Raw genomic sequence first — 17,273 nt, 5'->3', positions numbered from 1 at the left:
AAAAATGCCATCAGCTGAGCTAAGCTGACCAGCCACTCATCAGGGAATACCATTTCTGCTTGAAAGAATGACTGAAAGACAAGCTAATGGGCAAGGAACTCACATTCAGCACCTCTGACTCTCCCCCTTTCCTCCTGAGGATCACTTTCCCAATGGCTCTGTACCCTTCCTCTCTGCTCCAGCTGCCCTAGAGGATGTTTCTGTACACAAAAGCCTGATGTCCAAAGCAGCTGTGCTGCCTTTAGCAGAGTCTAGCTAGAGTCTACTGGGTGACTGAAGCCGAAGCCGGGTGATGGAGGACGGTGAGGCTGAACTGGGACTCTTCTTAGGACCAGTCTGCTTGGTGCCCTGGTATGAGGAAAGCAGACTGACCCAGAGGTTAATAATCCCAAACACCTCAAACCTGTGGGAGCTGTCAATGGATCACCATTCGGTCTGCTAAGTGGACATTACAGAGGACAGTGCTAAATGGAGCATACTGTATTTAATAATCCTTGTTTATAAATTAAAATAAGTACTTATTTATTTTAATAAGTGAGCATTATCTGAATCATCTATTATAAAATTGAACATGGTAAATATGTAGGAAAAACACGTTAAGCTAAGATACCCCCAAGGTTCTGATTAAGTTTATAGAGCTTACAGTTGTAGCTGATGTTGCGCATACAAACAGTATTCTTGAACTATAATCAATTGGACGAGACTGGAGGAGATACACGACTCTGGAAAAAAAATTCAGTTACATTCATTTTGAAACCTAGTGATAGATTACCCAACAATAAAAGACATCAGGCATGTTGGCCAGAAGGATTATGGGTCAATGATATTTTTGTTTTCCCTTATAAGATACTTAATCTTTTCTTGAGTTCCTTCATAGCTAAAGAGAATAATATACACAATAAATGCCAGGCCTCAGCATCCCAATCTATAAAACAGCTAGCCAGTCTCTGAAATTTAAATTCTCTCCATTTAAGAACTTGATGTAAACCGTAGCTGTGAAGTACACTGACTATTACTCAAGTGAATTTCTGTTTTAGGAGTACCCAGGGCCTTGGAAGGGGCACATTTCAACCTGTAGCCTCAGGGATGGTGGGCCACTCCCAGGAAGGGCAAGAGGAAGGAGGCACAGGGAGAAAGGTGGAGTGAACTCAGCTGGAAAAGGCAGGAAGTTTGTATAAAGGGTGCTTTCTGAGACTTACTGTCCTATTATCTTTTCTCCTTGAATTGTTTCTGTTGAAGACTTGTCATCTGGCTGCTACAGCTAGACACACCAGGAGCTCTCTCTTGCTTGGACAAAGGTACCACTAACTGCTCTAAAAAGACCAAGCAAGGGGTTGGGAGTATAGTTCAGTGGTAGGGCACTTGCCTAGCAACGTGCAAGGTCTTAGGTTCAATCCCCAGTCCTGGGGGGAAAAATGACTAAGTAAGGATGAGAAGGGGGTCCAGAGGCAAGGAAGACAGGGAGTGGGTGTTAGGTCAGCTCTGCTTCAACTAGGAGAGATTATTTTCTTGGGCTTCTCTATGCAAGTCTCATCTTACAATCAGATCTCCAGGGCTGAGGCAGGGTGCAGGGCCTTACACGCTCCTTGACCTACTTTTGACCTAGGTTAGGAATGGTGAAAAGCTGGCACGTATGCCACCAAGCCCCCATGCCTATGCCAAGCATCATTAATGAATTAACACATTCTTTCTGACTCAAGTCCTGATACAGTCTTCTCAAGAGAGTCATCCATGAACAATCACTCAGCTTGTTGGATGAAAGCAACCTATCTTTCTTGGTCTCAATGTTAGGTCAGAAGGACAAAAGGAATCTGGTGGCCCATATTTGAGCCATCCCAGTATATCAGGGTGAGAGAGTACAGAGGGGTCTGGTGCCAAAGTCCAAGCTAATAAGAGTAGTCTTTTACTTGAGATATAAAGATAATCTAGGAACCCTTGACATCTGCAAGAGCTTGAGGGTTTAGAAATTCTGGGTCTCTGATTTCTTTCACCAGAGACACTTATAACCTGTATCAATGAACTATTCTTCTCAGAGACTCCACCCAAAGTTTTATCTAGTAAACTTTTTAAAAACCAATGTCTGAAAAATTTATTGGTAAGATTCATATTGGACATCAAGGTTAATGTCCATGTAAGCAAAGGAAAACAGAGTACCTTCGTAGTGCTTCGTCTTCTTGAAGTTCAAATAATTCTGATGGTTCCTTTGAAAACAAGGAAAAAAAGTTAGAAACTTAAGTTTGTGACTATAAAAACTTTCATCTTATGAAAATCTACATAAAAAACTCTATGTACAAAATTATTTATGAAAAGATTTTTATTCAAATGATGATTTTTATCACAACCACTCACACAATAAATACTTACTGAGCACCTACTATGAGACAGACCCTGTTCTAGTATATGGGTTGCCTGAGCAAACAAAATAAATATTCCTGTCTTTCTGGAACTTAGATTTGTTAGAAAAATTTTTTTTTTTTTTTTTTTTTTTTTTTTGTGGGGAGGACCAGAGTTGAGCTCAGGGACACTCAGCCACTGAGCCACATCCCCAGCCCTTTTTTGTATTTTATTTAGAGATAGGGTCTCACTGAGTTGCTTAGTGACTCGCAGTTGCTGAGGCTGGCTTTGAACTTGTGATCCTCCTGTCTCAGTCTCCTGAGCTGCTGGGATTACAGGTGTGCATCACTGTACCCGGCTTTGTTAGAAAAATTTTAAAAGATAAGGGCTCCAGGAATTTTAAATTCATTAATTTAAAATTAATTCATTAATTCAGCACATAGTCATAAGGACCTACTAAAGTACAATTATGGTTCCCAGTGTGAAGGAACCTTCTGTTTGGTGTTTGAATTTATGTGTAACTTGAAACATCTCTAAATGCTGGCTTCTAGGGGCAATCACAGATTCTCTTGGCCAAGATATACTTCTAATTTCTGTCTTTCAACTGACGCTTAGTCCTTGCTCTTGTAAATACTTTTACAAAAATACTTCTTGAATTGAATACCAAGTGTATAAAAACTCTAAATTAAAAACTTAGCCAGGTGTGGTGGTACATGTCTGTAATCCCAGTGACTAGGGAGGCTGAAGACTGCATGTTCTAGGTCAGCCGCAGCAATTTAGTGAGACCTTGTCTCAAAATAAAAAATAAACAGGGCTGGAGATGTAGCTCAGTGGTTAAGTGCTCCTGGGTTAAATCCCCAGTACCAAAACAACAACAACAACAAACTACCATCTAGGGCTGGAGCTATAGTTCAGCAATAGAATGTAGAATGAGTACTTAGCATGCTCCAGGCACTGGGTTTAATCCCTAGCATCAAACAACAATAAAAATGATAATAATAATTAAAAAATAAACGCCTAATGTCATGTCATGTTAGCTATACTATTTGTTTATAGGTAGATTCTTTTCCAAGGATATTTACCTTAGTAGATAAACAGAATTTACTTATTAAATTCTACCTAAAAGGGCTGGGGATGTGGCTCAAGCGGTAGCGCACTCGCCTGGCATGCGTGCGGCCCGGGTTCGAGCCTCAGCACCACATACAAACAAAGATGTTGTGTCCGCCAAAAACTGAAAAATAAATATTGAAATTCTCTCTCTCTCTCTCTAAAAAAAGATATTGTGTCCACCTAAAACTAAAAAATAAATATTTTAAAAAAATTCTACCTAAAAATTCAGAATGATGTAGAAAATTATGGATTTTTTGGTACCAGGGATTGAAGTGAGGGGGCACGTGACCACTGAGCCACATCCCCAGCCTTATTTTGTATTTTATTCAGCACCCTACTTTTGCTGAGGCTGGCTTTGAATTTGTGATCCTCCTGTCTCAGCCTCTCAAGCAGCTGGGATTACAGGTCTTCTGGCTGCTACAGCTAGACACACCAGGAGCTCTCTCTTGCTTGGACAAAGGTACAACTAACTGCTCTAAAAGGACCAAGCAAGAGGTTGGTAATGTAGTTCAGTGGTAGGGCACTTGCCTAACATGTGCAAGGTCTTAGGTTCAAGGTGTACACCACCACACCTGGCAAAAATTCTGGATTTTTACCACTGAATCCCATCAAAAATTTTAGATGTTAATTACACTATTTCTAAGAACGACATTATGTGCTTCCTGGTGTGACCTACTGAAACACATCACTTATGTACTATTCTTGCCTAAAATGTACAACCTCAAAGCTGTGCATGGTAGTACACCTCTGTAATCCCAGTGACTCTGGAGGCTGAGGCAGGAAGATTGTAAATTCGAGGTCAGAATGGGTAATTTAGTGAGATTCTGTCTTAAGAAATGTGTTCAATCCTCAGTATTGCAAAGAAAGAAAAGAAGGGAAAAGAGGAAAAAAAAAAAAAAGAAAAAAGCAAAGACGAGAGCCCTGACAAACACAGAACACAGCTGTGGATCAGGTCCTGGACCCAGGGGCTCGGGAGTGTCATAAAGAATGTTGTTGGGACAACTTAAACTGTGAGATGGAAGTGGAAATCTGAGTGTTGCATCAACACCAACTTTTTTGGTACTGGGGATTGAATCCAGGGGCATTCAACCCGGGGCTGTATCCCAGTCCTTTCTCTAATTACATTTTAAGATTTTAAGACATTTTAATTATATTTTAAATATTGCTGAGGCTTGCACTCCTTCTGCCTCAGCCTCTTGAGCAGCTAGGATTACAGACCTGTGCCACCACCCCCAGAGACAATTTTTTTTTTTTTATTTTGACAATTATGCTGTGGTCTAGAGAAAATCCTTGTTCTTATGGATTAAGCGTATAAAAAACTTAATCCATAAGAACAAGAATTTTAAACATTAGAGGGAAAGGGGCATGACATACATAATTTACTCAAATGGGTAAAAATCTGTGTATATAGAAAGTGATGAAGCAGGGCTGGGCATGGGGCTCAGCAGTAGCACACTTGCCTGGCATGTGTGAGGCACTGGGTTTGATTCTCAGCACCACATAAAATAAATAAAGGACTATCAACAACTAAAAAAAAAGAAAATTAAAAAAAATTTTTAAAAAAGAAAGTGATGAAGCAAATATGGCAAAATGTTAAGAATGATGTTTCATTTTGAATTATTTCAAAATAAAGAATTAGACACATGAATCCAAGTCAAAAAATAGACAACTTCTTTTACACAAGATTATGTCTGAAATCAGTCATAAGGTAAAACACCTAGAGGGCTGTACTTTGCAGGACAGGTATTCAGCCTCTGTGAGGAGCCTTCAGCTGCTACTCCATGACGCCTGGGGCCCAGTGGGTACCTACCGCACCAGGTGCTGTCGAGGGGCACAGACATTTTTCCAACAACATGTCCCATATCTTTTCCAAATTAATTTCATTCACTTCAGCTATTTCTTTAGCTGCTGCATGAATATCTAAGATATCCAAGATAAAGAATTTTTAAAAAGAGTAAGTTGAGTTTTTAATATTAGATAACCAGAAATCAAAACAATAGTTCTTCCTGGACCCAAAAATAGCTTGGTCCTCACCAGGATAATCCTTGCCAGATGAATTTTGCAATCTTTGATTTATGCTGGGATGTTCATACAGGCTGACAATGAGGTGTGCCGGCTTCCCGATCGCCCTTAAATATTCCCCAGTGTTCAGCTTATGAGCTATGAGCACAGCCTCTGTGCCTGAGCGCCGGAACTGCAGATGTAGCTTCTTCAGCAAAGCCTGAGCCTTTTCACGCGTTTCATCCTTTTGAAAAATTGCAAGCAAAAAGAAAAGACTTAATTTATAAATCTCACAAAACTTATTTTGTAAATCTCAGCAGAGGCTAAGATTCCATCTTTATCGATCACGGCCCTCCCTTCCTCAGCTGTATGCTGAAGCATCTCCCATTCAAAGCCATGGTCTTCCTCCTCCACTTCCAGCACCAGAGCAGGATGAGAAGATGTACTAGGCAAGCACAGTGCAAATTAAGGAGAGCGCAGAATCTTCAATCTTCTAGTTCAGACACACCTGAGGCGGGATGTTCTCTAGCCATCTCTCAGCTAAATACAGGCAGAACTTCAAACTAGACATCTTGAAGGAGCCTAAAAAGATAAAGAGATCTATGAACAAATCTGAATCCTTTTAAGACAATGTTGCTTAGTCAAATGATCAAGTACTTTTAAATTATACAAATGGGAACTCAGTAAAAAGAAAAGGTAAGCAGGAGAGAAGGATCAAAGCAAAAAACCAGAGTCCAAGAGGACACTCGATAGCTCCCAATCCTGCTCCCGAGATTCTGATGTTTCTTCCAGAAGTTTCTCTTGCCTGTATGTGCATGTGTGACCATACCATCTACCACTACACCTCATTTCTTCACTGTCTTTACAAGTTAGATACACACACAATGAGCTGGATGCTCTGTAGCAGTGAACCAGCGTGAGCAAAAGCAGACCATCTCCCTAGCAGGGCAGCTGGAACACAAGTCAAGTGGAAGGGTCAAAATCTTGATTCTCTTGCAGTTTTGTTTTGTTTGCTTGTGTTTTTGTTTTACTTTTTGGAGAAAAGACAGTTTATGTGAAGGAAGATTCTTGCTTATGAATTTGACTCCAAGGACTAGGGCCCGGGGTCAAGGGTGACCTGAAGTATGATTCTCAGCTACTTCGTGTCCACAGAGAGCATGTGGAGTCTCTGTTAGTGAAGGTATTTTGCCCTCTTGTGGCATCTCTTGTTAGATCACACCCCTGCACCCAGTACCAACACTCCACTGCCTTCTGAATAGTCAGCAGGTCTGTGACTCTGTCTTGGTTCATTTTTTGTCCTCTCCAGCACTGATTCCTACCCATATGCTTCAATATCCACTCATGTTCCTGGTGTGGTCTGGATGCCACCTGGTCCACGAAGCCACTACTTCATTCTAGGGCACTGTCCTTGCTAAGGAGTAAAGGTATCTGTATCTGTGCCCCTTGTTGCATTGTATGCCAATGGGAATTAGGTATCACTCCCCTTGAATATACAAGAACATGAATTTTATGTGATACTTTGCACTTACTTTGTATATACTTATTACTCATTTTGTTGGTGGGCTGTGCAATAACATTTGGCTTGTGGACTGATGACCTGTGATTATGAGTCTGAGGCCAGCAGATCCCTTCATTTGGAATATATAGATAAAACTTTTACAAGTTATTTTTACTCAAATTTTAAGGGTTCAACCTGGTCATCATGTTAGTTAGAAGCTCTGTAGAGCACTCGCCTAACACGTGCGAGACCCTGGGTTTGATCCTCAGCACCACATAAAAATAAAATAAAAAGATGTGTCCACCGAAAACTAAAAAATAAATATTAAAAAATTCTTCCTTTAAAAATAAAAATAAATTAAAAATAAACATTTGGAAAAAAAAAAAAAAGAAGAAGAAGCTCTGATTGGCAGCTTTGGGTTTCCTATTTCGAAACCTAAATAAACTAATTAAGTTTCAGGCAGTCTTTCAATGATGAAGATGTTTTTGGTGAAAAGACTGGAAACTGCTCTAGTTGGTGCTTAGGGAAAATGTTTGAATTAGTGTACATACAAGCCATTGACATTTCTTTATATTAATTCAGAAGTTATCTGTCAAATAAATAACAATTTTTCAATTAAAAAAAACCCCAAAATTATAAGCACATGCTTATAATCCCAGCAGCTTAGGAGGCTGAGGCAGGAGAATCGCAAATTTAAGGCTAGCCTCAGCAACTTTGCAAGGCCCTAAGAAACTTGACAAGACCCTGTCTCAAACTTAAAAAAAAAAAAAAAAAAAAAAAAGGCTGGCATGTGGATCGGTGGTTAAGAGTACCTCTGGGGGTTTAATCCCTACTACTAAAAAACAAAAACCAGTTTACCATTTTAAGGCCAATTATAGGAGTTTCTGTACCTTCTGGTATCTCCTGGGTGAGAGTGATGGCAATGGCCACAGCCCACTCCGGGTTGACTATAGACAGCAGGTAGGACTCGATGGTCTGAGTGATCTTAGCTATTTCCCTGTTCATCAGTGCAGAGGACTTAGCTGGTGTCAACTTCAGGAGCTTTGGCTTCAAGTTCTTTTCAAAAACATGTTTGGCTGTAGACACGTAGAGAGTGTCTAGAGAAAACTTCAGAAAAAAAAAGGGAGTTAAATTTTTTTGTGAAAGGAATATAAAGTATTTGTCCTTGGGGTTAGAATTATAGCACGAAGAAGCCTCTTACGAGGTTTTAATCCATTACCTTCATTAATTTAGAGATTAAGAGCAGGGTTGGGAGGGACTCTTCACTGAGCTCTGAAGCTAGAAAGGAAATGAAAAGAATATAAATTGCTTGAGAGAAAACTGTTTGCTAGTTGGAAAAATTCCATATATTAACAAACATACAGAGAATTTTCCAGAAGTTCTGTGCTGTGCCAAATAATATCAAGTGAAAAGGCAGTCTAGTCTGGGCAGCTGATGGCAGAGTGATCACATGCTCCAACATGTATTGGTATTCTAGGTCCACGGGAGGGGAAATTCTTTTGTATGACTCCAAATGTTTCAGAAGACTCAATGCCTGCATTAAAATAAGAAAGCATTTTCCTGTAAGAAGGACCCAATCCTACAGTGTCTCAAAGTTGTCTAATTCTGTGCCACCCTAGGTTGCCATTCCTTAGACAGTCTCATTTTCACAAAGACCAGCAAAACATTTCTAGTTTTCCTGTAATCAAATCCTTATAAACCAAAATCAATATCATTATTGAAGAAATCATAATAGAAAAAAACAGTAGAACCTTATTGGCAGGAAGTTTTGTAAATGAGACTGGCAGTTCTTGATATACTCTTGTTTTTTAGTACAGAGGACTGAGCATAGAGGTGCTTAATTGCTGAGCCACATCCCAGCCCATTTTATTTATTTATATTTTTGAGACAGGTCTCACTAAGTTGCTTGGGGCCTTGATAAATTTCTGAGGCTGCTTTGAACTTGTGATCCTCCTGCCTCAGACTTCTAAGCAGCTGGGATTATGGGCGTGTGTCACAGAACACAGCTTTGATGTACTCTTTGAATATGTTGAGATATTACTATAAAAATACTTGAATTTACTTTATATTCTAAATTTTATTTATTATTTTTGAGACAGGGTCTCACAATGTTGCCTAGCCTAGTCTTGAACTCCTGAGCTCGAGATATTCTTCTATCTCAGCCTCCCATATAGCTGGAATGATGGCTACACACCATGATGCCAAGCTTGATTTAATTTTAAAAACAGAGGTTTTAGATCTAAAATTAATTTTCTATGTCCTTTGTCCATCTTATGCTTATATTTTCTGTTTTAGGGCTTATATAACCTTTTGAATTAACCATTTTTCTTATATTTTTAAAATCCAATTTTAAAAAATATACAAGGGGCTGGGATTGTGGTGCAGCAGTAGAGCACTTGCCTAGCACATGCGAGGCCTTGGGTTCGATTCTTAGCACCACGTAAAAAATAAAATAAAAATATTTAAAAAATAAAAATATAAAAGCCACTAAAACCAAAATTCAGAAATGATTAAAGAAGTTAACGAGCCAAGCATGGTGGCACAGACCTGTAATCCCAGCAACTCAGGAGGCTGAAGTAAGAAGATCACAAGTTCCAGGCCAGCCTCAGCAAATGAATGAGACACTAGCAACTTAGCAAGACCCTACCTCAAAATGAAAAATAAAAAAGACTGGGGATCTAGCTTAGTGGTCAAGCATGCCTGAGTTTAACTACAGCACAAAAAAAAAAAAAAAAAAGTTAAAGGGGCTAGAAATGTAGCTCGTGGTAGAATGCTTGTCTGGCATGGTTGAGTACCTCAAAAAAATATAAATACATTTTTGAAATGAGAAAAAAGAAGTTAATAAAAGTACTGAAATACAATTGAGAGTACTGCTGGGTATGGTGGTGTACCCCTATAATCCCAGTGACTTGGGAGGCTAAGGCAGGAGGATTGAGTTCAAAGCCAGCTAAGCAACTTAGTGAGACCCTGTCTCTAAATAAAAAACAAGGTTGGGGATATGGCTCAGTGGTTGAGTGCCCCTGAATTCAATCCCCAGTATCTGTCACACACAGAAAAAAAAAAAAAAAAAAAAAAAAAAAGATTTGAGAGTGCTGAAACAGGTCTGGTGGCTCACACCTATTATCTCAGTGACTCAGGAGGCTAAAGCAGGAGAACTGCAAGTTTCAGGTTGGCCTCAGTAACATAGGGACAAGTTGTCTCAAAGAAAAAATAAAAGGTCTGGGGATGTAGTTTAGTGGTACAGTACTTGCCTATCATGCATCAAACCCTAGGTTTAACTCCTAATAATACTACAAAAGAAAAATAGAATTAATAGGACCTACCTATTAATACACAAAGCTCAATCTAACTGAGCCCCATGTCCTTTTCTAAATAGCAAATAATGTTGCCTTAATTCTTCACAATTAATGCTTTAGTGACTTCATGCTCTTGAATAGCAGATTAAAATCACCTCAATAGGAAAAATAGGATGACAACAATTGATAAAATATGGACAGCATGAAAATCTTGGTATTGGATTCCTTTTAGAGAAAAAGATCTAGAATAAAATGTGGAGTTTAAAAGGGGATTAAAGGATAATCCAGAAAGACATAAAATAATGTAATTTATGATCTAAATAAAAACATGAAGATGATTTTTCAATTTTTAATGTATTTGTTATACCTGATTAATATTAATATTGGTTATATTCTCATCAGCTCTTTCTATAATTTTCAGGACAACTTCAATCATTTCATAGTCATAGGGGTCCAGCTGTATAAAACAAAAATATATCATTGTGAGAAGATCCAGTAATGCCAACAGTTTTATTCAATAATGTTCACTGATGTAGATTATGAATATAAATCAATACACTACAACTTAAATTATTATTTTAAACTAAAACTAAAGCTTTTTTCAAAAATGATCTCAATTTTAGTAAATATGATTTAAAATGTCTTGAAATCAAAAAAGCTACATAAAGTAAAGTTGTTTTAATAAAGAAAAATGCTTTGAGGGTACTAAATACATAGAAATAATGAACGTAGGACAAAAATTTCAATTTGATTTTGAAACTTAAGTTCTACTTCTTCCGCTTGATGATGGGAAAATTAGAACAGAAAAAATTGGCCTTTTCTTGGAAATGACTTAACTGTAATTGTGGGACTCCATGAAAACTCTCTCAGAGGATTCTGTTTTAGCTCTATTACTACAATACAAGAATTAATTGGGTACTCTATATATAATCATGAGAAGAAGAGACACATTTCTTTTTGTTCTTTGTTTCTGCCCACTCACCGTTAATTTTTCTATTTTTTTTAAATGCCAACTAAAGTCACATAAAAACTAAGTGTGAATACAGTTTATTATACCTAGAAAATTTTAGCAAGTCTATACAACTTTTGGCTGAATTACAGGCAAAATGTAAAATGAAAAATTTCCTGCAGCTTTACAATCTCATATTCCCTGCCTTCCAATTTGATTCCATCAAATTACCCAATGCCTTCAAAATTATAACTCTCAGATTCCTAAAAAAAATAATCAGACAAGAGAAGGAAAAAAATACATGCATAAAGATATTCACAAAAAAAAAGATATTCACATTCATTAAAACAATTTATAATTACACAACTACAAATACTTCAAATGTCCATCCATAAAAGGTTGGTTAACTATAGTATGTTTTATCTATATGATGGAATAATAAATAAATAGGATAGTTACTACTCTAAGGATAGTATATTTAATATAGAATGGTCATTACACAAAATTACTAATATTTTATATCTAGGGAGAGAAAGTTTCTTTTTCTGATTTATACCTTTCTAATTTGATTTTTATTTAAAGAATGTGTACTATTCTTAAAAATTTGTGGAGGAAAGGCTATTTCCATTTTGGAAAAAAGAAAAAAAAGGTAAGAAAGAAAAATTGTTGTATTAAATTATATTAAAAGTTTATAAAAAATACAACTTATAAATCTAGTTATTTTATGTATCGATTAAGGGTGGGAGGGATATTTGAGATGACCCAATATATTCATTTTCTGTTCATCTACCTTATGTAGTATTCCACTAAGACTGATGACCAAATCTTTTGTGCTCGTCAGTAGAGGAACCATTTCGATGACTTTGGCCAGGAGTTTTGAATGTTGCTGCTTTGTAGACTTCCGGTTTGTGTCTCCCTGGCTTTGTTTGACATTAGTGTTAAGAAGCAGTGTTTCAATGAACAGTTGAAGAGCTGCATCACAGTCCAACTGAAATGTGCTAGAAGAGGTATCAGGAGCAGTGTTTCAGTAAACAGTTGAAGAGCTGCATCATAGTCCAGCTGAAATATGCTAGGAGAGGTACCAGTTCCACGCTCATGTCCCCCACGCATGCATTTCCATGCCATAGTTCTGAACGCCACAATTCTGACCAATAACTCAGGTATGTGCTCCCATTACTGAGATTTAACCTTCCTAGTGCCCAGCCGTAAGATCAGATGAACTACATATGATTAAAGCTAATCATTGCCTTTTGAAAATCTGATATTAAGCCAGGTGCAGTGGCACACATCAGTAATCTTAGTTGGTTAAGGCAGGAGGATTACAAATACCAGGCCAGCAAGGGCAATTTAACAGGACCCTGTCTCAATATAAAATTAAATTTTAAAAGGATGCTGGGGGCGCTGGGGTTGTGGCTCAGTGGTAGAGCACTCGCCTAGCATGCTCAGGGCCCTGTGTTCGATCCTCAGTACCACATAAAAATGAAATAAAGATATTGTGTCCAACTACAACTAAAAACAATAAGAAAAGTTATTATTTAAAAAAAGAAAGAAAAGGACACTGGGCAGATACCAGTAATACCAGGGATTTGGGAGGCTAAGACAGGAAAATCACAAGTTCAAAGCCAGTCTCAGTGACTTAGTGAGGACTCTAAACAACTTAGCAAGACTCTATTTTCAAAATAAAAAAATAAAAGAACTGGAAATGTGGCACAGTTGTTAAGCACCCCTGGGTTCAATCTCTAGTACCAAAAAATGAAAGAAAGAAAAAGAAAAAGACCAAGGATTCAGGGATGTAGCTCTTTGGTAAGATTTGCTAATCATGTGCTAGGTTCTGGGTTCAAACTTCAGTATCTCAAAAAAAAGAAAGGTGTACTTTGTTCCCTAGGTTAATGTGATTTAGATGTGTGATTACAGTAGCTCCCATTACCCATAGGTTTACTTTCCAAGGTTTTGGTTATCATGATTAACAGAAGTTCAAAAAAATTAAATGTACAATTCTAGAAATAAACAATGTATTTTTTTTGTTTGTTTGTTTTGGGGTACTGGGGATTAAATTCAGAGGCACTTAACCACTGAACCACATCCCCATCCTTTTTTTTGTATTATATTTAGAGACAGGGTCTCACTGAGTTACAGTCTCACTAAATTGCTAAGGCTGGCTTTGAACTCTCAATCCTTCTGTCTCAGCCTCCCATGCTGTTGGGATTATAGGCATGTGCCATGTGCCCAGCTACAACTCATGTTTTAAGTTGCCTGCTATGCTAAGCAAGAGATGAAACCTCATTTATATGTTACCCTCCTTTTAGTCACTTAATAGTTGTCTTCATTATTAGATTGAAAAAAACATAGTATATATAGATAGAGTTTGGTACTTTCCTCAGTTGTAGGCAGCCACTGGAAGTCTTGGAACAATTCTCATGGTAAAAGGCACTATAGTACTGAAAAAACTATCCCCAAGCTTTTCTGATCATAAGAATCATCTGGAGCTCCTATTAAAGATCCAAGATTCCTGGGTCACAATCCAGACCTGCTCAGGCAGAACTACCAGGGAAAGACTGGGAAACCTGTATTTTTTAAGTCAAGGGCCTCAAGTGATGCTTACTATGAGGCAAGTTCAAGAAATATCACACAGTGAATTTAAAGGGTGACATCATAAGAGAACTTAACTTTGGATTTACTCACTTTGGCTGTGAGCAAAAGAACACAGAAGAAGTCTACCATGAGTAATAATCACCTGATTACTGTGTCCTTGTAGTAAGGATCACCAGTTGATTAAAATAACAGCAAACATACACTGAAGTTTAAAGAATCACCTGCAGTATTCCAGAATGAGGCTCGTGTCCACATCTACGTTCTCCACGAGAGCTTTAATGAGGTCTTTCTTGGTGAGAATATGTTGCCTGAAAACAGGCTGAAAAGAAATCTAGAAATAAGAACAAAAGGACCCTCTGAATTGAAATGTATCAAAATAAGGACAATGATATGATTTCTTATTTTACTCTTTTTTTTTTTTAAAAGACACTTTAAAAAAAAATATTTTTAGGGCTGGAGCTATAGCTCAGTTGGTAGAGTGCTTGCTTTGCATGCACAATGCCCTGGGTTCAATCCCCAGCACCACACACACACACACACTATATATATATATATATATCTCCATGAGATGGACCCAATACCTTTATTTATTTTTTTTATTTTTATGCAGTTTTGAGGATTGAACCCAGTGCCTCACACATGCTAGGAAAGCATTCTACCAAGTGAGCTATAGCCCCAGCTCTAAAGACACTTTTTTTAATGGCTCTTTCCACTTTTATTTTTAACATGCTATGCAACTCAGTCTTGGGAGACTTGAGGTATCTGGCTGTGGAGCCAAAACTCCTGAGCCGCCTGAACCCTTGCCTGTTTAGCAGCAGGGTTGGGTGTTAATGTCTGTGGAACACACCCCACCACTGCATGGGAACTAGGCTTTCAAACACATAACTGCTTCTGCAGTGGTTACCCTCCTGGATGAGTCAACTGTTTGTAAGTAAAATAAAACTGTACATATTTAGAAAAGAAATCAAGGTTCTGTTTGTTCTTTTACAAAGTCAAAAGTAAAGGTTGTTTAAAAAAAATAATGGCAGTTTACTTTTCCCCACTAGGTGTTCTTAAGAGTATGGAATGCTTGTATACACTCTAACATTAACTAAATAACAGCAGACAAACCAAAAAAATAGTACAAGGCTAAACACTAGGTCTAAGACAGCATAAATGTCCATTGATACTAGATAACATACTTATGAATGAGAAAACTAGCAGATGAAAATGTCAAGTTTCTCTTTAATTTCCTTAAAAATATATGGAAAAGGGCTGGGGATTTGGCTCAAGCAGTAGCGCGCTCGCCTAGCATGCGTGCGGCCTGGGTTCGATCCTCAGCACCACATACAAACAAAGATGTTGTGGCCGCTGATAACTAAAGAATAAATATTAAAAAAATTCTCTCTCTCTCTCTCTCTCTCTCTCTAAAAAAAAAATAAAGCACCTCTGGGTTCAATTCCCAGTACGAATAAATAAAATAATTGAATTTAAAATATTAAAAAAAATATATATATATATATGGAAAAGGAAATAAAGCAAAGGTCCTATTTCCTTGTGTGCTTAATATAACCAAAATTTATGTCAGTACATATATTTTCTCTCCCCAAAAGTAAAGGACAATGAAGCCTTTGTCTTAAGTTCTCTCACTGGGTTGTTACCAGGATGGATGAAACATCAGAGCAATATGAATACTCACCCCAAGTTTACCAAGACGAATACCCCACTGTGCTTCAGTACTGAGCTCATGGAACTGAAGCCCTATTTCAATTTCCTGATAGAGACTGGCCAGCTGAGAACCCACCAGAGATATTGCCTAAAAAATTAAAATAGGATTAAAATTTTATTGCAAAAAGAAAAAGTTCTACTAACACCTTTTAGATGAAATTGAACAACAAAAATCATATTCTTGGGCTGGGAGTGTAACTCAATAGTAGGGCATGTGCCTATGTGTGAGGCACTGGGTTCCATCCCCAGCACCAAACAAAACAAAAACAAAATAAAAACAGACTACAATCTCCCTTGGTGAAAACAGTACAAGAAAGTTACACATTCCTTGTACCCAGTCATTATTTCTTACATGATGTTTTCCATCCAATAAACTTGTCCAAAACTGACTCATGATTCTAGTGCCTGCCTCCTCCACAGTCAAGGTAAGGTCTCTGATCCTTGAATAGGGAGGGTCATCACCCCTGGCCAGCCTCAAGGAGCCATAAAAGATGAATTTTCACCCTCATTAGCCAGTAAGATTAAAGGATCAAAGAGGGAAATGAGATAAAGATTTAGGATAAAGAGAGAAAAATACTGAGTTTTAAAGGAAACACCCATGAGCCACTGAGATGCAGAAAGTGCTCAGGAACCTGACATGTCCTTGGCTGCTACCCTTGCAAAATGAGGGAAATGCACAAGTGCAGGGAAAACTGGAGTAAAATTGTGTAACTGGGCCCTGGCCATCTCCAGTTCAGTCCCCAGCACTGGCTGTCAATAAATATTAACACTCCACCCCAGTGGGTTGCTGTCTCTCCCTCTGGAAATAATATACATCATAACTTGAATGCATACTCCTGCTTTACCCCAAAGGTGTCTCTCCTAAGATCATTCCCATTCTCCCTTGAGTATGCATCTACTTTATTAAATACACCTCTGTCCATGCCTATGATAAAAAACCAAAACCAAAAATTAAACAAAAGCTGTTCTTAGTCAGGCATGGTGGCACATGCCTGTAATCCCAGTGACTTGGGAGGCTGAGGCAAGAGGATCACAAGTTCAAACCCAGCCTCAGCAAAATAGTAAGAACCTAATCAACTCAGCCAGACACTATCTCTCTGGGGGAGGGGGGGGGGGAGAGCTGTTCTTGCTTAGGGCATACCAGAATTTTGTCGTAATTCTGCCATGCTTTATCTATGAGCTTCCAGAGGTTTTCAAACACATCTTCTTGAGGTAACAGAGTGCAGTAACCCAAGGCCAGGTCAAGATCCACCAGGCGACAATTGATTACCTATGGGAAAAAAGTGTCATAAGACGCAGATTCTTCACAATGGAGACAGAAATAAGGATCTTAAGGTTCTTTTTCACCAAACTGAATTATGAAAAAAAATAAGTACTTCATAAAAAATTATTTGTAATAGGACAGTTCCAGTGTTTACTTAGGTTTCATGTCTTTTTTTTTTAATTTTCTGGTACTGGGAATTGAATTCAGGGGCACTTAATCACTGGGCCACATCCCCAGCCCAGTTTTGTATTTTATTGAGACAGGGTCTCGCTAAGTTGCTTAGGGCCTCGATAAGTTGCTGAGGCTGGCTTTGAACTCACGATCCTCCTGCCTCAGCCTCCCGAGCTGCTGGGCTTACAGGTGTGTAATACTGCACCTAGCTGGTTTAATGTCTTTTACCACTACCAGAAATTTAAGGAAAGCAACTATAACAAGTGTTATAGGGCATGAAACTCTTCCTTTTTCTGTATGATTATTTCATCCCTTCTCTGCAAATCTCCAATAATCCCTCCCTTGCCTCAC

The 17,273-nt window shown here is 38.2% G+C and overlaps 1 protein-coding gene across 1 annotated transcript in view; it reads right to left on the bottom strand.

The window, feature by feature from the left end:
• Positions 1-17,273, bottom strand: part of Kntc1 (kinetochore associated 1) — a 77,307-nt gene that overhangs the window by 10,176 nt on the left and 49,858 nt on the right. Inside the window, exons 40-52 of the mRNA XM_076855583.2 lie at positions 16,629-16,757; positions 15,459-15,575; positions 14,002-14,111; positions 11,979-12,186; positions 10,607-10,696; positions 8,306-8,477; positions 8,163-8,221; positions 7,834-8,050; positions 5,954-6,027; positions 5,479-5,689; positions 5,255-5,364; positions 2,155-2,201; positions 644-722 (exon numbers count right to left, since the gene is read on the bottom strand). Of these exons, the coding sequence (XP_076711698.2) occupies positions 644-722; positions 2,155-2,201; positions 5,255-5,364; positions 5,479-5,689; positions 5,954-6,027; positions 7,834-8,050; positions 8,163-8,221; positions 8,306-8,477; positions 10,607-10,696; positions 11,979-12,186; positions 14,002-14,111; positions 15,459-15,575; positions 16,629-16,757 (1,623 nt within the window). The remainder of the gene's footprint in view (positions 1-643; positions 723-2,154; positions 2,202-5,254; positions 5,365-5,478; positions 5,690-5,953; positions 6,028-7,833; positions 8,051-8,162; positions 8,222-8,305; positions 8,478-10,606; positions 10,697-11,978; positions 12,187-14,001; positions 14,112-15,458; positions 15,576-16,628; positions 16,758-17,273) is intronic.

Source organism: Callospermophilus lateralis, chromosome 1 (genome assembly GCF_048772815.1).
Source record: "Callospermophilus lateralis isolate mCalLat2 chromosome 1, mCalLat2.hap1, whole genome shotgun sequence".
NCBI classification, from domain to species: domain Eukaryota; kingdom Metazoa; phylum Chordata; class Mammalia; order Rodentia; family Sciuridae; genus Callospermophilus; species Callospermophilus lateralis.
The sequence above is the reverse complement of the archived record's forward strand: the minus strand, read 5'-3'. Positions and strand labels throughout refer to the sequence as shown.